General features: G+C 42.8%; 1 protein-coding gene across 6 annotated transcripts in view; it reads right to left on the reverse strand.

The window, feature by feature from the left end:
* foxp4 (forkhead box P4) overlaps positions 1-24,026 on the reverse strand; it is a 276,065-nt gene that overhangs the window by 176,822 nt on the left and 75,217 nt on the right. For all 6 annotated transcript variants that reach the window (XM_060910313.1, XM_060910312.1, XM_060910309.1 and 3 more), the window contains exon 2: positions 13,570-13,747. In XM_060910313.1, the coding sequence (XP_060766296.1) occupies positions 13,570-13,737 (168 nt within the window). In that variant the 5' untranslated portion in view covers positions 13,738-13,747. The remainder of the gene's footprint in view (positions 1-13,569; positions 13,748-24,026) is intronic.

Raw genomic sequence — 24,026 nt, forward strand, 5'->3', positions numbered from 1 at the left:
AGAGCGCCTGCATTACTGCTGATGCCGCCCCAATCAGCCTGTCCATCTCATGCTCCATTTTACCATCACTCGTGAACAAGACCCCGAGATACCTGAACTCCTTCACTTGGGACAGCAACTCACTCCCAACCAAGAGAGTCTAACCAAGAGAGGCCAAAGTCCACCGTGCGACTGCCAGTCTGAACGCTTCTCTCCCCAAGTTAGTCTTGGTACAAGCTGGATCTGGATTAATGAATGGGTCTAGACAGGCTTGTGTGTTTGTTCTGAAAAGGATTTGGCATTGGCATCATCAAATGCTAACTCACTGTGACCAATCTGCCCATACTCTGCCCATCCCTGATATGGAAAATGGCAGGCAGCATCTCCTCCTATGAACTATAATCAACTAGCCTATGACATTTCATAGCCTGCAGTTTGAAAATATGTGGTGTAACATGCATTGTCTTACCCTCACAGATTGGTAGCTCTGGATGAGAAATTCTGGAGGATGGGAAGTAAATAAACTGGGAGAAATCTGGGCAAAAAGCTATATCCAGTGGTCTAAGCTTTCACTATAACTTTGGGAGAGCAAATCCCCAGATGCCTCGGCCAACCATGGCTGGGAGTCCAGGAGACCACAATTGACCATTTGATCTGATTTGTTACCATGTAATCATGGTAGTCTGTTAGTTCATGCAGCTCATGTAGAATAGAGCAGTTACTCCTATGCTCCAGTGCTGCCCTATGACACCGCAACAGTAGCAGTTTGAAAAGATTGCTGGTTGTCATGAGATTGGAAGAAAACTTGGTAGAAAGCTCCCAACTAGTGCAACGGTCTAAACCTTGTCAATGGGAGATAAACCTTATCATCCCTACACTATGATGTTCATCGAAAACATGTCTCTTCAGCAAGTGAACGGATGAGCAAAGCAGAACCTGAAGACTCTTGCAGATCCACCATGAGAAAAGACCACGATAGGAAAGATGGAACAAATAAACAACTGCATGTTCAGTTGAAAGGATGAGCAACACAACTGCAGAGCAAAGTGAAAGCAGAAGGGGAAGACAAGAAGAGTAAGAATGCTAGGAGAAGAGGAAGTGAGAGAGACAATAGTTAAGCATACTCTTGGTCTCTCCATCTGTGCAAAGAACCATGAGATGAGAGATCCATGGTTTCCACATGCATCATCTTAAATCCTCTTAAAAGCAAGCAAGCTGTCTGTTGGCTACGACTGTGAACCTCCTGAGGGGTTGGCACTGTCCCAATGGGCCAAATACAGCTCTCTCTCTCTCTCTCTCTCATATATCCCCACTGTCCTTTTATATCTCATTAGGAATTACGAGAGTCCCTTTGTCCTAACATTCTTCCTTGCAAGGTTACCCAGAGTGCCCGACCCGAGCAGGGGCCTGCTTCAAAACACCTCTCAGCCATTCTCACCAGCATGCACTGTTTAGTGTATAACAAAAATTTGAGTCATCGCCGCCCCCTCCTTCTCATCCCCCCCCCCCCCCCCCCCCCCCCCCCCGTTTCAGTTGAGTGGCACTCCTGGAGAAAATTGCACTTCAGTAGCAATGTACGTCTCTCCTCCTACTGTATCTCTCTCTCTCTCGCTCTCTCTCTCTCTCCCTCTGCTCACACAAGCTCAGGTGCTATTTCACAAACCATGCTGTGTGAAAACTAGGTCTCCTAAAGCAGATGAGAGTTCCTGTAAAGTGAGGCATTCCCTCCACCTCAAAGCCTCCAGGAGGAGAGAGCAAAAGGGGTTTCCTGGTAGCTTAAATTGCCAGTTACCTTTTTAGCTGCCGAGCTTAAAACAAGTACTAAGTAGGTTGCTGTGGAGGAGGCAGGGAGGGGGACAAAAGGAAAAAAAAAGGGCACCTGGTTTTTGTCAGATACACACACACATACGCACAACCAAGTGCAAGCTATGAAAGGAGGGGCGATATGAAGCTTCACAGAGCCGCTTTGGTCCCACTGATGTTTGGAACCTGCTATGTGCCGTTTGGAAAGCATCCTGTCTGAAGGTCTGCTTTGAAGCAAAATGACTGCCTACTGGAAAGGAAGACAAAAAGTGAGAACGAGAGACATATCCTAGTGCAGGTAAAGAAGTGGACGAGGTATTTGAAGTGAAGCACACTCATGCCAGTGAAAAGAGAAGACCCTGTGATTGGATTTGTGGAACGGGGTGGGGGTTGAAACACTACAAGGACATGGGCAGTGTGTACTGTTGTTTTTCTTTTTTTTTTTTCCTTCCATCCCCCCCTCAAGCAGGCTTTTTTTTTTCTGCTTTCAGGGTTGTGAAGCAGACAAGAAACATTCCTCAGGGGGGCCCCGGCCTTTCTTGACACGTCTCAGCATTACACCCACCACCACCACCACCACTTCTTTCCTCCCCCTCCCACCATTTCAACCCCACTCTCTTCGTTCTCTAGTCTTTGCCTCTCCACTCTTTTCTCTTGCCCTCTTTGCCCCCATCTCCTATCTGTCCACACCTCTCTGACTTATCCTGCTCTATTCATCTCTGAGTCTGCTCTCAATACATCTCATTCTCTTTATCTCTCTACCTTCGAGCTTCTTTATTGTCGCTTCCTCTAATACGCCAACTCAACCTAGTGTAACCTCCTTTCTACCTCGCACCCTTCTCGCTCGTCTCCCCCTTTCCCTTGACTCCAGCTCATCTCGCTCTATTTCTACATCTGTCCCCTCCCTTTCCTTTTCCATAGCTCTTAAAAACCTCTGTTTATTTGCTGTGGGTCTGTGACGGCTGCGGAGATGTCTGTGATTTCTCCCAGGCTCTGGAGGGGCCCATGGAGAGAGTGCTTTGTGTCCTGTCTGTTCCCCCCCCCCTCCCTCTCCGCTCCACTGAGTTCCACCACTCCCGCTGCATCCAGGTGAAAGAGCCGGGTTTGTTAAAAGAGGCGGATGAGAAGGGAGCATCAGGAGGGGAGAGACAATACAGAAGCGATAAACAGAAAGAGGAGGAGACGCTGAGGGCTTAGTGAGCGTATGAGTGAGTAAGAAAGTGTGTGTGTGTGTGTGGGGGGGGGGGGGGTTGTACGTGTAGGTGGGTGGGTTTGTGTGGGACTGGTTGGCCGGGAGGCACTTCCTGAGAAAACTGTGGCAATCTTTGTTTTTGCTTTTTTTAGGTGAGCCAGAGAGAAGTGAAACACAAACCATCAACGGACTAAACATGCCGTATGGGTTATAAGAAACTTACAGGAAGTCCTCGAGATTTAAAAGTTTAAGGGGTTGCTGACAGAAAAGCAGGATATTCCAACTTGCCAGTTTGAGGAGAATTCTCATCTGGATACTACGTTAGTGTTTACTTTGCTATTTTCAGACTTTTGCTCACTCTGTGTCCTTTTCTAACCAGAGAGAAAACCATCAATTACAGTAACGTGTCGCTGCTAAAGTATAATAATCAACAGTGGATCGTTGATCATTTTCCTAAAACCGTACACCCTGTCAGTTTTACTCCTCTTAAAACACCAATTTGCCAATGATTCATTTTCTATTTATGAAAGAATTACTTATTTGTATCCGTTTCTCGCTATAGCATCACATTCCATTCCATTATCGCAACTAGAAATAGTTAGCCTGGGCCCGCCCATCCTAAGCGTGACGCAACATGAGGGCCTGTTGCGAGCTTAGTCTGGCCAGGCAAGCTATCTACAGCTCTTCCAAGCTCCCGAAAAATCGGGAACCAATCAACTTTGAGCATCTCCAACGGCCCTGGGTAGAGGCGTGTTCAAGGCAGTGACGTAGTAGAACTGCGACCGGAAGCCATAGATTGTTTACAGAATCTATGCCGGAAGCGCTTCATTCACTAGAAACATTATGAACATGGAGCAAGTTCTCATTGAAAACGGAGCAAAGAGCAGCCCTGGATGGTATTTATTGAAAGGAAGGGCGTTTTCGCCTTGCTCCCGACCGGCTTTGGTAAGAGTTTAATCTACCAGTTAGCCCCGTCGCGTCACATACGTCAGAGGAAAGAGTGATGTGATTGGTTTAAGCCTCGTCACAGCCTTTTCTGGCTTCGACCAGTAGCAAACTGAGGCATTTCAGGGAGGCGGGTCAACCACGGGCTCTGGGAAACGGTTGGGCTTAATATCTTGGCCAGACCAATAGCTCGGAGAGCTTTGCAGTCGCGTTAGCCAGACTAAGAAACAGTTGTTCCCTCACTTTTTCTTGAAGTCAAGTCAACTTTATTGTCAAATATGCTATACATGCTCGACATACAGCACAGATGAAATATCAGTCCTCTCTGACCCACGGCGCAAACAGGCAATGCAATAAATAAAAATAGAATAATTGAAAAAAACAAGTTGAAGTTAATTTTAAGTTAAATTGAAGTTAATTTAAAAAAACACACACACACACAGCCTGTTATCAAGAATCTGCAAAGTTCTCCATTTTTATTTTTTTTGCGGACAAGAAGGATGAATAAAAAGAAGATCCGTCACAGAGTTCCTGTGAATTAGCTGACTGCATAGAAATGCTAATAAATGCACCAGTATTAACCTGTGATTTGCCTGTCAGGGCTGCTGTTACACAAAATGAAACAAATTCAAGAATTCAGCAGTGTTGTGTTACAACATTGAATTCTGGCACAAGAAATGGCCATGCTGCCAATTTATATAATAAAAAAAAAAAAAGCTCATGCCAAGTTCGCTGGCTCAGAGCTCAAAAATCAGAGCTGAAAGGACGCAAAGAACTGAAGCATTTCTGATGTTGGTCTTCAGATGAAACAGCCATGAAACATCAGGAATAAGATTCGGGTCGGCGACTGATCCAGATAATCCAGAACAAAGCTGTGACTTCTTTCACCAAAGCACTTACAGGAAGTGAAACCAAAGTGTTTGTTCCATCTTTAGTCACTTTTGTGTGTGTGTGTGTGTGTGTGTGTGTGTGTGTGGTTTTAGTTTTTGATCCAGGATCTCAATCACACAATTATAAGGAAGTATTGCAGTTATAGTAATACAACCATTTCAGCGTTGTTAAGTTTTCAACATCAAACATGACAGCGGTTCAAACAGACGCCCTGGGGGAGCGAGAGGTAGAGATGGAGGGGAGAGAGGGCGGGGCTTCCTAAATTTCTGTCTTTGGGGAGAGTCAGGAATATGAATCAAGGAACGGGAGAAAAGCAGGTGTACGGAGCTTCATATACTCCATCCTCAGGGCTCTGGAAACACACGCAAGCTGCACGCACATGCACCCACCTGCATACGCCTAGCTCACACACACACACACACTCTTTTGAACGTTTAAACAACAACGAATACCATATGTTGTCATAAAAGCACTCTCTCTCTCTCTCTCTCTCTCTCACACACACACTATCGAACGTCGCTAAATAGTAGATTATGGGTTGAAGGTTTAAAAAAAGAAAAAAAAGGGAACATAAAAAAGATGCCAAAGGAAGGAATGGTCACTGACCCATTTTTTTCTGAATAAGTTGCTGCTTTGACAGTTTTGGTTTCATGAAAGAAAAATCTTAGTGAATAAAAATGTCCTGATGGTCTGATGAAGGCTTTTTGTTTGTTTGTTTGTTTGTTTGTTTGTTTGTTTGTTTGTTTTAAATCCTGGGGCCTACTTCACTTGAGTCAGTAGTGTTAGAGCAGAGAAATCAATCAATACGTACTTAATTCAAGAGGCCTGTAGGGGCAGGATTGTGAAACACAGGTCTGCGACTGTTCACACAGCAGAGCAAATCTGATTTATTTATTTAGTTTTTAGACCGAAAGTTCTTGTTACAAATTACAAGTGACGTGTTTGTTTGGAGTAGTCACATTTGAGCTCAAGTTCACGTCGCTCGGCGCAGATAGAGTGCGAGTCAGGGAGGTGAAAATGAACTAGTAAACTAGCTATCAAAATGGATATTTGACCATGTTTCAGGTCAAAGTCATTTTCTCAATGTAGCGCACGTGGTAACTGAGGAGACTTAACTGTGTGTTACAGTTACAGTTCACAGTTAGTTCAAATTCGTGACTTTTCACTCAAAGGAACAAATGTAAACTTTTTCATGAAAGTGCAAGTTCCAATCTTTGAATCGATTTTTAAGTATTTATAAGCAGACGGTTATTTTATTACGATTATATTACATGATACTAAAATTATCCTAAACTAGAAGGGCAATCAGTAGAGTGTATACCTCTGCCAAGCCACATATTATCAACATCAAAATCAAATCACTTGAACCTAGGATAATGCTAAAGCTGTACACCAAATTTCATCCAAATCCGTTGACTACTTTTTGAATTACGTTGGGAAGAGCCAAATAAAAAAAAAAATCCTGGAGCCGCATACATATCTGGATATGCATCAAATTATAATCAATTGTTCCTTGGCCCATGGTCCGCCTTTCCTCCAAATTTCATCCAAATCCGTTCACTACTTTTTGAGTTGTGCCAGGTTTGTTCAGACAAACAAACGGAGGCGAGAACATAACCTCCGTCAACAAAGTCAGGTGGTAAATATACTGTTCAGAGTTGTTTTTGTACTAAACGTTGCTTTATATATAATATGTAGTGGCAACTACAATCATCGACAGTCCATAATTATCGATTACGAATAAAAAACAATTTTACAAAGGTGAGTTCCAGTATCAGTTCATTTGTTTAAAAGTATTGTACTTCTTCCCACTCCTTTTTCGAACAATGTGCGGTGTATTGTAATGTCTTAGCTCTTTATGTTATTTTATTTATTCTTTTTTTGTCACTTTTTTCATTTTCTTTCTTTTGTATGTACAAATAGTTACATACATTTTTATACATGTTCGAAATAAATAAATAAATAAATTCATTCATTCATTCATTCATTCATTCGTTTACAAACACTCGAATTACTTCCTCATTTACGTAAGCATCGACATCGATATATTTATATAAAAGCTATTTTGTCCTAAAGATAAGTCTGTGTAAAACAAATTTGAAATAAAAACTACGTTTTGTTAACTCAATAGCACGTACCGATTATTTTTTATAAATAATCATCTGGATGTCGATAATTGTGGAACGGTGTCACGTGATTTGATACGCCAAGTAATCGGGAATCAGCTCTTTTTTTCCACTGGAAGCTTGAGTAATTATTCATGCACAACTTACATATTGTAAGTCTTTTCTACTTTTGTAACAGACAAAAGATCGTTAAAGGAGAACCGAAGTCATTTTTAAACGTGCTTTATTTCTTAATTAATGTGTTATTCAGTTACGGTTTCAGTTTGAGCTCAAACAGTAGATGGTAAATAATAAAAATACAGTAAATAGCCCTATTCCACAAATTGTAGTAATCCATATGATGGATAAAAAATATTCAACAATTTTTAATGCTTAAAGATGAAGAATGTAAACAAACCGGCGAAATGACAGGAGCAATTTGTGAAAAAATGAGATAATAATCTCATCTCATCTCATTATCTCTAGCCGCTTTATCCTGTTCTACAGGGTCGCAGGCGAGCTGGAGCCTATCCCAGCTGACTACGGGCGAAAGGCGGGGTACACCCTGGACAAGTCGCCAGGTCATCACAGGGCTGACACATAGACACAGACAACCATTCACACTCACATTCACACCTACGCTCAATTTAGAGTCACCAGTTAACCTAACCTGCATGTCTTTGGACTGTGGGGGAAACCGGAGCACCCGGAGGAAACCCACGCGGACACAGGGAGAACATGCAAACTCCGCACAGAAAGGCCCTCGCCGGCCACGGGGCTCGAACCCGGACCTTCTTGCTGTGAGGCGACAGCGCTAACCACTACACCACCATGCCGCCCTGAGATAATAATAATTATTGAAAAATAAAAAAGATATGTTCTTCACATCAAATACTTTCATTCCATATTTTGTTGCTTTTTTGTATTTTTTGGGGGGGAGGGGGTGTTTGTTTTTCGAGTACGGTTTTTATTTCGTCCTCGGCTGGTTCAGCAAAACTCATAGCCTAGTAGTAGAGCAGCCAATCAGAGCGTGCGACTGCTCGCATCCAGTGAATGTGGATAGAAATAATTGGGTTTTTTTGGGGGGGGAAACAAACAATAAATTTCATTAATTGTTAAAAGGGAAAACATGGATGTATAGCAAAATACAAAAATCCATCGAGAATTCTGAAAACTACTGGCCATAAAATCTGTTTTTCTTCTTTCCAGATTGCAGAAAAAAAAAATTCTGTTCAAAACATTAAAGCTACACCGCCTTTCAGATTTTTCAAGTGTAGGTCATAAAAATAATTTCCCCTGACACCTAGTTATTTTTGTTTAGTGGACCGAAAGCTACTGAATTCGAATCACAGACTTCCAATTTTATTCGTTTTCTAAAATAGAACAATTAATGAATTTAGGGCCATGTGGCCCTCAATTCTCTGCCATTTTTTCCTGCTTCACCATGACGCAATACAAGATACTACGTTATGCATGACGTCTTGGGCTTTCCCCTGTTTGCGCAAGGCATTGTGGGATACAAATTTGAAACAGGAGAGAAAAAAGGAGGATGTGAGTGTGCGAATGAAACGTGAAAGACCGACTACAGTAACAGAAAGAAAGCGAGAAGAAAAAGATGTTATGTTATATGCGAAGGAAAGGAAACGCAGGACCAAACTAATAAATATCGGCGCTCAGCGAGCACCTTGGTGTGATCGGATGTTCGTTTAGCGACGGAATCAGACGCGCAGCTTGTGAACAGGCAAGGCCCAGGGGCCCCCCGAGAGTCGGGGCCCGAGGGCTTATTTATTTATTTATTTATTTATTTTTGTTTTTATTGTTCTTTACCATTGTATTTTCACATTTGGAATTTAAAAAACTTTGGTTTCATACATTTTCCATTGGTGTCAGATTATCTATAACATATTGGTGATGAGCACTGGTCAGAAGGGCCCCCTGGACATTTTTGCTTGGGGCCACAACACTCTAGAATCGCCTCTGGACGGAATGATGCAACCGTCAGTGCACGGTCAAAGGTAAACCTGCACGTGCACACACACACACACACACACACACACACACATACACGGACTTCCTCTGTCTGCTTGACTGCGCGAAACGAGCGAATGTGTTTCATGTAAACATATATCACAATGACTGAATTTCAGAGGGAACTAAATGTCACCGATTTTATGAAATCGAAAGGCCGTCTCGCTTTAAGCCACATCTGCTTGACTGAACGCAGCATAAACGGAGTCACCTGCAACAGTTTACGACACTCACGTTAACCCGTGCAGCGAGTAAAGCTATACTTAAACAATTAGACCAAAATGTAAGATCGTTTTGCACTTTATTCGTATTTTCTAAGTATATGTTTTCATCCCCATGCTATACACTATTATTACCTATTTGTGCTAAGCAGGCCCGGTCTACCTTTTCAGAAACAGCGAGTGAGCGAGGCAATGAGAAGCGGATAAAGGTGAATTACTGAGGTTATGGATGGCATGTGTTTGACATTGGGAATGGTTTGGAGTAGGAGTAACTGGCCATTTCTCTTTCTAATTAAAGGCTTTGGCTCACGTGACCACACACAGGTGCAATAACACAGACCTGCCGTGGAAGAAAGGGCCGCTTGTGTGAGGTAAAGCCTCTCACTTACTCTGTGGGAGACTCCACACACACACACACACACACACACACACACACACACACACTCATACGCATATATGATAGAACCGGGGAAGGGAACCAAAGAGGAAAAGCAATTCACTTCAATTACCTTCATTAGAATTCCTCTTGCTTATTTCAATTTACAGACGCAGGGAAATGTGAAGGGGTGTAGGCGATGGAGGTGGGGGTTGTCTGTTCCTCTCTCTTTCGCCGTCTCTCTCTGTCTCTCTCTCTCTCTTTTTCTGTTTTTCGGCAGAGGTCCTCACACTAAAGGGCATCTGGTAACTTTTAAACTTTCTGGCTGTCTGCAGCCAGCTAACAGACGCTGATCAATCTGCAGTCGCTCGGTGTTATCCGAGCGCATATGCTCGTCTTTGCTGTGACTCACGCATTTGCAGCGCTTTGCCTCAATAATATCACAATTACTTACTGACGTTACTTCAGAAAGCAAACCAGTGAGGCCAACATCGCTGTTTGGCTGAAAGCTTGCCAGCAAAGTTTCACGGACAAAGCTCGCGGCTTTACTCTCGTGCTATCGAAATCACAGCGCGGCTTCTGTTGGCCGGATGAGAATGCCTGGCCTGTGTTCAAGGGGATGGTGTGAGCGAAAAGTGAAAGTATTTCAGCCAAGAAGGTCCGGGAAGCAGTGAGGAAATTCCAGCTGACGTGCTGGACAGGGGAGACACTGACGCATGGGCCAGAGCAGAAAACAGATCAGGGTGCAACATTATTCGTGCTGACGTGTCATCTAGAGCAACAAGCTATTGAGAGCATTAACAGAATTACACTGTGGTCTGGGACTGGAGCGATCGATAAGCAACTGGACAGGAACCGACGTGCAAATCTAGGTTCCTTGGTTCCTCCGTTGCTTTTATTAACCATAATACAGGACTAAAAGAGATTATATGGCCAGGAGTCCAAAACACAGCACAATTTGTTCTGGTGTTTATAATACTGGGTTGGATAAACCATTAACCTGGGCAGCAGGACAAGAAAATACACCTTATTATTCATAGCTATTCAGGAAGCAACTAAAAAGTACGTTTAATATCTTTGTTTGCGAATTTAAGACCTTTCGTCTTTATGTTGAAACCTAATGCGTTTCACGGCGATCCAGTACACCTCAACGCTGTAACTGTAGCTTCAGCTTCACACAGTTAAACATCAAACAAAACAGAGACGCAAAAATTATTTTATGATGTGAGGACAGAATCCTACAGCCCATCGCAAAAAAAAAAACACTGGCCAATGACTTCCTGCTGACAGCATTGTGCTATGTTAAAACCTTTGGCACAACAGAAAAGCATTCATGCTACCATCGGGCGATGGTGAGATCGAATCCTGATGATGCCATACTCTGGAACGTACGCTCTGGTTCTCATTAATCGGAGCGACCTGAGGGAATCGGGAGTGCCTTTGGCTTGACGTGTCATGGATGAAGCATGTGTAAGCCTTCTTATGCTCCCTGCTTGGTAGCTGTTGGGTTGGAATTGGTAGGGGTCCACATGGGGGGAATTTTGTCAAGAGAAGATAAGCTACACACAGTCCTTTTTCTTACTCCGTACTAATTTACCAAACTAGATAACTAGACTTCTGTATGTTATTACAGTAGACGCTCGCTGGCCGTGGTGTGAAAACTGTCCGTGCAGACGCTCATCTGAGTTTCCGAATCTGTCATTGCTTAACTCTTGAATATTTTCTATCACGAATACTATCAGTAAAAAGCGTATAAGCTCTGCTTTCCAAAGAAACTTGTATCGCTAAGATCTGTTCAGTACTTTGGGAGTAACGGCAGGTTGAAGTTGGTATAACAGAGTTCATGCTCTGTTCGGGCGGCGCGGTGGTGTAGTGGTTAGCGCTGTCGCCTCACAGCAAGAAGGTCCGGGTTCGAGCCCCGGGGCCGGCGAGGGCCTTTCTGTGCGGAGTTTGCATGTTCTCCCCGTGTCCGTGTGGGTTTCCTCCGGGTGCTCCGGTTTCCCCCACAGTCCAAAGACATGCAGGTTAGGTTAACTGGTGACTCTAAATTGACCGTAGGTGTGAATGTGAGTGTGAATGGTTGTCTGTGTCTATGTGTCAGCCCTGTGATGACCTGGCGACTTGTCCAGGGTGTACCCCGCCTTTCGCCCGTAGTCAGCTGGGATAGGCTCCAGCTTGCCTGCGACCCTGTAGAAGGATAAAGCGGCTAGAGATAATGAGATGAGATGAGATGCTCTGTTCGCGGGACGTCGGAAAACTGCCGGTGCTTTTCTCTTTGAGTCACGGGAAAGCGCTCAGGCTCTCTCTCTCTCTCTCTTCTGATCAGTTTCCAACTGGATTACTCGGGAATATCAATCAGATAACTTTTATAGGGATGTTGTCTCGCTCTCACCCTCTCTGATGAAGCATTCAGCAAAATTTTCCATCTGCTAGTTTTGATGTTATGATTCACGGGAGACTTTGAAGTGAGTTTTCATAGCTTTACCTACTTATTTTTTTCATGTCGAACTGATTCATGCAAATAAATAACTGTTTTAGAGTATAACTGGAGTCGTTTTGATGAAAAATATTGAGATCTTAGTGGTCGGAATGAGATTTAAAAGAACCGGAAGTCAGAAATGCGAGTGTCGATTTCAGTTAAATTAACTGAAATTGTTTATTGGCTGTGACTCACGCAGTTTTTTTCGAGGTTCGCCTTGAAAGCTGTGAATATTAATCGAAATAATCATTTATATTATTTCATATAAACACTAGTAGGCCTTACTTTTGAGAAATACAAAGGCCTACAGAGCACAAAGCGGATATTAGAAATAATCTTTCTTTACTTTTTTATTTTGATACAGAATGGTAGATGTGAATGACATCCAGTGCTTATTTATTTATGCATCTTTTATAACCAATGCTGATTTCTCCTTCTTTGTGATGTATAAATGAGTTAAGATCAGCTTTATAAAGCCTTTTGGTGAAACTTTGAAGAAGAGAGTGTACCGATTTAATGTTTTTCCGAATTAGCATAATTCATACAAATTAAATACTAATTTGCGTGATTGGTTTTTACTGATTTTTCAAACTTTGTATTCGGTATACAACCATCTGTGTGCCTGCCAATTTCCATGTAAATATCTTGAAAAATAAAGAAGTTATTAAGAAAAAACTTTTAATCTCATTGGTCAATGAGGCCCATTTTGGACCATGTGATCCTCGTACAGAATACTACGTCAGTTTTCTACAAATTAAGCCGGGTTTTTTTCTTCAATCTTTGATTTGTAATATCTCAAGAACGGATAAACGTATTTTAATTTTGTAAAACGTATGTTGTTCTGCGTTCAATTCTGAATTCAGTGAGAGCGGTTTCAAGCAATTTGGATTGGACTGAATTTGAATTTCCACCTGATATGCCTCATTACAGTATATAAGCTACAAATATAAGATATAAGTTAACCGAGTCAGTGAGGTTTCTGGGAAAACCAAAACATGAGACTGGACAGCGCATTAGAGCTGGACAAGCAACCAGATTTATCATTGATCCATCCATGGACAGTATTAGGTTTGGATCATCAGCAAGACGAGAACCTGTTCTGGTGACGGAGCACGTTAGATATTTGGAATATGTTTACTTGCTGAATATGTTTGTATCGTTTTCAAAACGGCGAAGCTATATCGAAACTACAGACGTGCACTGGCTCATATCAGCGTCTTTAGAAATGTGAATGTTTGCCAAATGTAGGATATTTACTTACTATTCGCCTAAGATAAGCCAGTGATAATAGCTAACCTGCGGGATGAGGAAATCCACAGTGTACACGTGAACATGTGATAGTGAACTTGCGCAATATTTTCTATGAAATCCACTGTGTAATGTAAACTGCACGGTTTGCTTCTCATAAAACCACTCGGGTATTTATACATTACACAAGCGAAGAAATTGCACAAGACACAACTACCAGCAACTAACAGTCTTCCTGGATTTATTTATTTTTTTAAAATCTCATTAAAAAAAAAAACACACACACACACATACACACACACCTGCTGCTGTTGAAGGTGCAGTAAATCCACGGGGCTGATCTCCCCATTGGCGTCACCGTTGGAACCGCCCTCTCTTCCTCCACCCTCTGATTGGCTGGTCAGGCTGCTGACTCCGTTTTGGTTGGAGGACGCTGTTCGAATGGTCTCAGTTGCTGATTCTACCATCATCACGTGGCACCTGATCGAACGAGGACAGTGAGAGAGAGAAAGAGAAAAAGAACGAGAGAGGAGGGTTAAACCAAACAAAGACTAAATGACCATGAATGATTGCAGTTGCTTAAGTTATAGCTCTGGGCATGTTCATGTCTCGGCAAGCAAACAAGTTTTGCAACAAAACCATGCAAACACACTAAATCTAACTGCCAGGGAGAAACACAAACAATATTCATTGTGGCTGTTGAGAATGTGTACTTCTCTGGCATTTCTAAAGAACGCGACACAAGGTGTCACATCTGCCAGCCTTGAAATTTCTTAGTAAACAAATTGACTGGCTGTCGCTCGAACCGGACACCACCTGAGCCTCTTAGTGTCCCACACAGATTGGTGAAAAAAAAAAACGAGGAAAACTTCAAAACCGACTCGAAGCTCTTACAGATGTTTGGTTCGAGAATACTCCTGTACCGGTGTGTTAATCAGAGACCTCAAACTGCGATTGTCGTACTTCTTTCCACACACACACACACAAAATAAATAAATAAATAATAAATATTACCACACATGCATAAAATCAGCTCTATTTCTGAGTCCCGTCTCACTTTGAGACATCTTTTGAGACTCGGAGTTTTGATGCATGTGCTGCACCAACACCAAAGGTCCCTTTTAATTAAAATCAATTGCCAAACACATAAAAAAACAAACCTAGTGTTTTGTTTTTTTTTTTTTAGAAGAAGAAGAAAAAAAAGCAGTAGTAGAGGTTAAGAAGCAAAGGGAAGAGCGTGGGAGAGAGAGACGAAGAGAGCTGCTGGAGTGCAAGATACATAACAAAACCTTCAAATGTGTGAACGCGACCCGCGCCTCCCCTAATAACAAGCACGAGCTCGTCTTTCTGCCTCTTCCAGTTTTAAAAATAAAAGTTTTGTTTGGTTTTGTTTATGCCTTTGTGTCTGTGCAACCCCGGGCTTGTCGAACAAAATGCCACGCAGGCATCTGAGCAATGATTAGCTCCTGGGAATGAGGGGCAAATGTTTCATTAGTGGAAAACACTGTTGTGACAGAGACGAGAAGATGGTGGAGGGGAAAAAAAAAAACGACCCAAAACAAAACATGATAGCAGGTGAGGGCTTGACGTCTCGTCTTGGAGAAATCCAGTACATATTCATTTAAGAAGAAGAATAAATACAGGGAATAAAGAGTATAAAATGGGGCTGTGTTTGTTGTGGGAGCGGATTTATCGGTACACGGTGCTATCTGGCACATGTGGCCAGCCACAACAACAGCTGCAGAGCTAAAAGATAGAGAGCAACTTGTCTAAAGCACTGTAAGTGCACACACACACACACACACACACACACACACACACACACACAAAAAAAAAAAAAGGACGTTCTGACTCTTGGGAGGCACCTGAAACGCAAAGGCTGAATCAGATTTCAGAACTTTCATCACGGCGCAAGGTTCATAAAGCGTGTCAGTCAAAGCCACCTGGTGAAAGTTTGGCTGCTAACAGCGGGCAAATGAAGCGTTCATGCTTAGATGGCATGACTGAAAGGGATGCCGGTGTATCCGGAGCTATAGAGGCCTGCAAACCAATATGAGGGTGGTTTGAGTTTGGATAAACCTCGAAGGCAAGCCGTGAAGCAACGCCAGTCATACAGCGGTCATTCGTTTCTTTCATGGGAAAATATAGGACGTGAATAAATAAAGCAATGTAAATCTGCCCGGGATTCGATATGGAAACGATCCGGTTTCACGGTGATGATTCTTGCGTCTATGCTGCACCAGAACACGTTTGGAAATCAGGGTGGACATTCTGGACAAACCATAAAACAAACCAAGCAGCCTTTATTTGTCACACGTACCCTCAAGCACACAGTGAAATTCCTCCTCTGCATTTAACCCATCTGAAGCAGTGAACACACACACATACCCAGAACAGTGAGCAACACTACAGCACCCAGGGAGAAGTTAAGGGTTAGGTGCCTTGCTCTAGGGCACCAACCTCAGGCCATGGCTGCCCCATGTTAACCCAACCGCATGTCTTTGAACTGTAGGGGAAACCAGAGCAAACCCACGGAGGACATGCAAACTCTATACAGAAAGCCCCCCGTCGGCTGCTGGGCTCGAACCCAGAACCTTCTTGCTGTGAGGCAACAGTGCGAACCACTACACCACCATGCCGCCCGAAGAAAAATAAAAACGAAATCAGTAGATAAGGGGCGACGTTAAAGAGCTACAGCTTTTATGGCCCTTTTCCACTACCCTTTTTCAGCTCACTTCAGCTCGCTTCAGCTCACTTCAGCCCGACACGGCTCGCATTTCGACTATCTAAGAACAGCACGACTCAGCTCGCTTCAGCCCTACTCAGCCCCCAAAACTCGCACGGTTTTGGAGTGGGGCTGAAGCGAGCCAAACCGAGCTGAGTGGGGCTAGGGGCGTGAGGAGACACTCCCCTGTGCACTGATTGGTGAGGAGGAGTGTCCTCACATGCCCACACACACCCCGCGAGCACGCTGGGATCTGTAAACACCATAAACCCGGAAGAAGGAGAATTACGAATTACGAGAATTATGAAGCCTTATGCGCCTCGCCTCATCTATACGCTCTTGCCAGTATCTGTTGGCGTTGTCGGTGACAACAAGCCACAGCACCAAGACCAGCAACACTAACGACTCCATGTCCTCCATGTTTATTGTTTACTCTCCGGGTCGTGAGACTACCGCTTAAAAGATCACTGATGTCACTGTTTGCGCCGCTTAACGACATCACCTGACGTCCACCCACTTTCACTAACTCCACCCAATGTGTCCACCCACTTCCAGCCAGCATGGTTCAGCGCGGTTGTAGTCGAAATGCAACTCCAACAGCCCCGCTCAGCTCGACTCAGCCCAACTCAGCACGGCACGGCTCAGCCCAACTCAGCCGCGTTGGTAGTGGAAAAGCGGCATTATTGTATCTCGATAATGTCTGTCGTGATTAAGCATAGCATTTTCGTCGTTGTGCCTTCGACAAAAAAGTCAGAAAGTCTTTGGCTAGCATTTCAGCTATGAGCTGAAATGAAGAGATTATCAGAGTCTGACTTGCGTCTATAAAGTGGCTAAATGTGATAAACGTGACAGTGCTTTATGCTCGCATTCAAGTTAAAGTTTACTCGATTTAACTCAGTTTTGTTTCAACATCTATTCATATTGAATGCCATCCATTCAAGCTTATATATATCGAGTAAAAAAAAAGTCCTCCTAACAGCCAGGACGTGTCCTTGCTTCGTGTTCGAAGTGTCAAGATTTGTTAAAGAGTACTGTTCGGAGCAGGACCATGGTAAAACAATATAGGGGTGTTCACACGGCAACTTTTACTCCGGTGTAGCACCGGGGCTGCCCCGGTAGAGCGTTCACACGGTACAAAGTTACACCGGTGTAGCCCCTGAAAGCTGCTTAAACCGGTGCAAATCTAACCCTGCTCGGGAGGTGGTTTAAGAAATTTACTCCGGAGTAAATGCTAGTTTGCGGGGCAGCACCGATATAAAATGGGACGTCTGAACGCTACAGGGGTAGACTCGCTACGCGTGAGGAGAGTTGATTACATACGGGCATTGCATAATTTGCATCCTGGTATTTTGCGCTTCCAAAATGGCGAATATCAACAACAACAGAACTGCGTGTCTTCCAGTGTTGCCAGATTGTCAGTTTTAAGTGCATTTTGGTGGATTTGAACATATTTTGGGCTGGAAAAAGTCAGCAATATCTGGCAACACTGGTGTCTTCATCCACGTTGTTTTCCCGGCGCTTGATGATGCCATGACAACCGGGAAAAGGAAGTACATTTTCACGCATGCGCATATTTCATTTCCGCATTATTACTATCGGAAATGATAGTAATAATGATAGGAAATGATAATAATAAAAGGAAATGATATCAAAACTTTATTACTATCAAAGGAAATTATAAAGTTTTTGCTACTATTGCACGGTCGCAGAAACTGCCGTGTGAACGCAAGTGGGGCTGCACCGGTGCTAACACGCTTCTCTCTAGTAAGCAGGGTTGTGACGTGTGAACGCTCCACAAAATTTACACCGGTGTAAGATATATCGCAACAAAATACATCGGTGCAGCATCGATGCAAATATGTGCCGTGTGAACAGGGCTTATATAAACCAATCTCTGTGTTACATTTCAACAAACAAATCGAATACAGATTTTTTTTTCCTGGTTTTGTATAGAGTTTTTTTCCTTTTATCTTGTCCGCCAGGCAACTGTGAGTGAAAAACTGATAGCGCGAATATGTAATCTGCTTATCCCAGGCTACTGATTTATCCACCCCTGAGTTTTATCAAGAAGTTTAATACAGCTGATAACTGGCCACCTCTTCACACCAGCGCGCTCGTCTCATTTTTGTTCTCCCTGCTCTCTTTCTACCCTCCTGTTCTCGCTTCAACACCAACACACAAGATCTTCTATGCCGCTAAATTGTAATTCAAAGAGCGTGATAAAGCGGAGCTTCCACTTTCCAAGAAGCTTGGAAAACGTACACAGATCAGGCAGCATGACAGAAGCAGCCCAAGGTGTAAGTATGGGAAGGAAGCCTTGTCATATTCGGTAATGGGCAAAGATCGCAGCCATAATGGGAGGTCGTGAAGAGGGAAAAAAAAAAACCAGCCCAATAAATCAGCAGTTGCGAACCGCTGATTACGACTGTGAGACGGTGGTTTTGTCGAGTCTTGTAATTGTTTTTGGCAGCCTCAGCCGGTGCCAAGGCTTGCCGGGTCTCGTTCGAGCCCTCCCCTCTTCCAGCTGAACTTTGACCTTCAAGAATATTGAAAGATGCATTCCTCCTCCCAGGGGTGTAAAGCGCAGGAGAGAAGGAGGGAAAAAAAGAGAGAGGTTGTGGAGGGGGGGATTCTTCTTCAGATCTAAGAGATAAAGAATGTGTTTGCGAGGCTGGGGGGGGTGAGAAACTGAGCAAATAAAAATGTACATATGCCTTTTAATTGGAGGGAAAATGGGACTGAACTTGCCTTTGCTTCAGGGAGTCAAAATCAATCAGGTTGCTATAAGTTAAAAAAAAAAAAAGCGAGCCTTCTTCTGGTAATGTAACACATTCGTCCACGCGCTGCAAGCTTTTTTAATTTCTAACTCCTTTTTTCCCCCCAAACTTCTCCTATCAGCAGATTTTCTTTGGCACTTACGCAAAAGGGTGGAGGGGCCCATGATTCATTCTCTATCCTGTTTCTGCAAGTACGGCGGCTGCAGTGAGCAATCCTGAAAGCGCTCCTAACCGCCTGGTAAAAGCCGCCTGTTTATATTGCTGATACCGAGAGTTGCTAAGGCGAAGGGGCAACCAGGGAATAAATACCTGGTCCGAGGTCTGTTTCCAAAAAGTGCACAACTGCAGGAAAAAAAAAAAAGTAACAGCTTTACAGATTTTTATTTTCTTTCTTTAAACACACATTGCATTTTAGGGAAGTATCATAGAGGGGGGAAAAAACCAAGCTCAGGAAATGATGAAACCAACCACAATTTGTATCATTCATGTTTAAATGTTGTTCTTCCCAGAATTAAACATTTGCTTTCCTTATTTGCTGCAAGCAGACGCCTACCCAGGCATCTAAAATATCTCTCTCTCTCTCTCTCTCTCTCTCTCTCTGGTGGCCGTCAAATCAAGCCCTTAACAAATTTTGGATATTCCCAAGTTAGCCATTCCCTCCACGCTAGATAAAAGAGGCAAAAGCAAGGAGCATAACCTCTTTCCCCCTGATCCCTACTTTTCTTGTTGCTTTGGGCAACGATGTTCAGTGAGACATCCAAGAAAATTGTGAAGAAAAAAAAAATGTCCACGTTATAAAAGATTCAAACATAATAACTCAAAACTTCAACGTTGAATCCTGACCTTTTGCAGAGATGGACAAAGATTCGATCAGTAAAGTTTGCTCGATCTCTTGGGTCTTGCAGAGGTATTAAGATGGAGTTTGGACAGAGCCGTGCGTGAGGAGTTATATACGGACATCTCTACAGCTGACTGTGAGCTCCTCGAGGATCCAGCTTTGGATTTGCGAGCTGAGCCAAGATTTCAAATCTAGTTCTGCTCCAGAAGACAATCACCGCAAACGGCTAGTCTGCCAGAATGACAGAATGAGGCAAGTGTATAGAGATCGAGCTGACTCGAAGAAGCAAAACGCAGTGGTTCAACAAAAAATAAATAAATAAATTGCTAAGCAAAGGCGAAACAGTCGTGAGTGGGAGATAAATATAAAATATAATTACCAGAAAACTGAACTATCGATATTTATTTTAGCAAAATGCATGCTAAAACTATACAAATAGCATGTTATGCATGTCATAACATAATGCTGACAGACTGGTCTAACCCTCTGGGGTCTGAGGGTAATTTCTGGCACTCTAATGATTTTGGCATGCTCTGATGATGTTGTTGATTTCAACAAATCTAAGCAGTATTTCCAAAGTCATGTGACTGTTTTGTATTCAGCACAAGTTCAACTACGGTAATATCTATGTAGTATGTGTGTCATGATTGTACTTTTAAAAAAATAACAGATAAATGAAGATGTTGTAAAAAGCAGTTTTAGAACCGTGTTGGAATGTGTGAAAAAAACATGACCTTATCCTAGGGCTGCTCGATTATGGAAAAAAATAATAATCACGATTATTTCAGTCAATATTGAAATCACGATTATTCAAACGATTTTTTGAAACAATGCATTTATTCAGCATTTCTCTTTAAAACCAAAAAAAACCTCTTTGTTATTGATCATTTACGTTCACCTTTCTTTCAAACTGAAAATAAATATAGTCTAGAAAAACTTAAGTTTGCGATGTATAAAACAAAATAAAAATATTCTTTTGACATAAGACAGAGAAAAACAAATGTAATAGGTTGCATGTCTTTGGCTAAATAATATCCGATGGATGCTGTGAGTGCGTTGTGCCTCTCCGAACTCATGGCATACGGAGTGGCATTGTAGAGAGTGGCTGAAATGGATGGCTGCATTGTCTTGCTGGTTGTGGCGGCATCGGCTTTATCTTTTTGTTTGTTTTTTATTGTTTCATCGTGAATAACTTTATGGCTCAGTTTCAGGTGGTTGAAGAGGTTTGTAGTGTTGCCAAGAGGCGCAGACACTACCTTATTGCAAATCTTACACACGATGCGCTTCTGTTCCACGTCGGATTCTTCGAATCCAAAGTGATGCCATATTACAGACGTTTTTCGTCCCTTTTTGTCGACCAACCGATTCTGCCCTCCTTCTGTCATCTTGCGAGCCTACCTTGCGCCAAACAATTCACAATCTCTCCTCCTTTCAGCTGCGTGAGTGGAGAGCCATAGAGACACACACACTGCTTCTGCCGCGTGAGTGTTGTCGGCAAGTCTGTGCATGGGCCCGCGGGAAGGAAATGTATTGCGTGTGCGCGTCCCTGACAAATGGCAAAATAATCGTTTCAACTCGATTATATGAATTTTGAGATCGTTTGACACAAAAATCGAAATCGTGATCAAAATTCGATTAATTGCACAGCCCTACCTTATCCATTGTGACGAACCGTTTTGGTCACTTGAGGTAATTCTGTTCAGTCTTAGGAATGGATCAAGCACAAAAACTTAAACCTGCTCCATTGATTTGGACAATTAACTGGCCATCAAAAATGATGTACTATTGTTTGGGATAAAGGGTTGGCAGTGGGAAGGGTATTCAATGAGAAGGGTAAAAATTTCCATTCCATTCAATGAGAAGAGTGAAAACCACTTTCACTGCCAACTCTTAATCCCATCAGGTCAAGTGATCAAAATGGTTCATCACAATGGGTAAGGTCATGTTTTTTACACACATCACAACCTGCTTTTTACAACAGCTTCGTTTATCTGGCATTTTTTTTTTTTAATTTTACTCTATTCAGCGTGTCTTGAAATTAACTCTGGTACTATTTTACTCAGTTCAGAGCCACAACCAACTCTGTTACTCTGACAATTACTCTGTAATTTTGCTCCCAGTCCAACTCCAAATTTCACTCTCTAAACTCAAAATAGAGCAAAATTAACTATTTTTGAGGAAAACACTTTTAACTCTGGAAGAAACTGCTCGGTCATGTTTCGTGTGTATGCACTACAGTGCATGCATATCAACCGATCTGCTCATCAGAAATAGGAGACATATTTGCACTTACTCGAGTTGATCTTTGGCTGGATCGAGTCGCAGTAAAAAAAATGACACTGTTCATCATCAGTTCTCAAGATTGAATTGAATCGCTGCCCTGAATCATGCACTGAATCAGCGACAAATGAATTCGCTGCTGCTTTGCTCCACGACAAGAATATCTCCAAAAATACCTCCAAAATGTCGCGTGGTCACGATGTCAAGTTTGACCGTGTTTATGAAAATGATATACAGCCTGCGGGTTCATCATCCATGTTGGCTTGCCGTCATTTTCTCTTTTTTTCTTTCTCTCTTTTGCTTTCTCTTTCATTCTTTCCACCTTCTCTGCGTTGCCTTCTACGGGCTCTTCTCTGCAGGCTCGAGGCGGAAAGTATTATTTTGACTTTCCAAAAACGCTCAAAAGACCATGACTCAAAAAGTTTCCCGTTTCAATAGTTTGTCTGGATACCAAACCCAACCATGTCTAAATAATGCTTAGTAGTCTTGCTTTCTTTTTCAAGAACGAAGGTTGCCTTAAGGGATGAAATGTGATCTCCAACACAACAATAGTATCAGGTGTCATTTTGACTAGCTGTTTCCAGGTTTTATTCACTGATAGATCCTAAAAACAAAAGCGCAAGAGCTACGTTTCTCAAGTTCCAGAATGCATTGCAGCTACTGTGGATGAAGCAGCTGCTGGATGGATTCAGCTCGGCTAGTTAGATACATGATCTCTACGAGACGTGTGATGGAATTAGTATGAAATTTGAAGCTTTGAAGCTGATCCGTACAGAAGACGATGTGAGCGCTGGCAGACGAAAGGGCTAAAGCACCGCTGCATCATTCTGTTTAGGTAGACACGAAACAACAACTAAATCCTACTCGAGTCAGGAAACCAGAAACTGAAATGAAAATAGACGAATTCTACTGGTCAACTCTAGAGACTGATTTTGAATCTACTGGATACTTTTAAGTATTTTTAGTGCATACTTTATTCAGTACATTTTAAATCGAATGTATACGAAAGTACACAATGTTTTTTTTTTAGCGTTTCACAACTTTTTCACACTCACGGTGTGAAAAAGCTTTATGCAGATTTATTTGCACAAGTCCCTGTAAAGGCTGTTTCGACAGCCTTGCGTCAGCCCGCAGGAATGCGCCTTATTAATAAAACAAACACAAAGTTGATGTGATTGGGAAAGACAGGCTCGGCTGTGCTAACATGTCTCCCGTTCGCCCCCAGGCTACCTATGCGATATCGGTTCCACTGAGAAGTACTGCGCACTCCCAAACCTCACCAGTTACTCCCCATAGCGTTTTATTTAGCGCTGGAGAGGATTCGGTTAACACTGAAGAGGCCTAGCCTGAAGGAATAACCGATTCTTAAAAGAGGCTGAAGTGGAAGCTGAATTAATGCTACGGGATGTACTGTCACCTTTTTGATTTTTTTTTTTTCCAAGAGAAAAAAAAAATCAAGTACAAATCCATTTTGTTCACCGCGGTCTAAAGCTGGCTTGAAATATTACATTTCAAGATCTGGAAGTAAATATGTTCATTCAAAAAAAAATCCTGCTGGAAAAAAAAGTGACTGGGTGGTACAGTGACTTGTATTAATCTTGTTTATTTATTTGCCTGAACAGGAAGAACTGCCCTGGAGATACAAACAGCCAAAAAGTACGGAAGGATAGGGTGTATTTGTGTTAGCAACCCTCGAGGCTGGGCCAAGGGGCAGAGGGCAGGTGTGTCCTTGCATCTGTGTGTGTGTGTGTGTGTGTGTGTGTGTGTGTGTGTGTGTGTGTGTGTGTGTGTGTGTGTGAGTGTGAGAGAGAGAGAGAGGAGAGAGAGAGGGAAAGTGAGAGAGCAAGAGACAGAGTGAGAGAGAGCAAGAGAGAAAGCAAGAGCGAGAGAGAAAGCAAGAGAGCAAGAGAGAGTGAGAGAGAGCAAGAGAGAGAAAAAGCAAGAGAGTGAGAGACAGAGTGAGAGAAAGAGAGAGCGAGAGAGACAGAGAGCGCGAGAGAGAGAAAAAGAGAGTGAGAGAGCGAGAGAGAGAAAGTGACAAAAAGCAAGAGAGAGGAGAGAAAGTGAGAGAGGAGAGAATGTGAGAGAGAGAGAGAGCAAGAGAGCGAGAGAGAGAAAGTGAGAGACAGCGAGAGAGAG

Source organism: Neoarius graeffei, chromosome 26 (assembly GCF_027579695.1).
Source record: "Neoarius graeffei isolate fNeoGra1 chromosome 26, fNeoGra1.pri, whole genome shotgun sequence".
Lineage (NCBI taxonomy): Eukaryota > Metazoa > Chordata > Actinopteri > Siluriformes > Ariidae > Neoarius > Neoarius graeffei.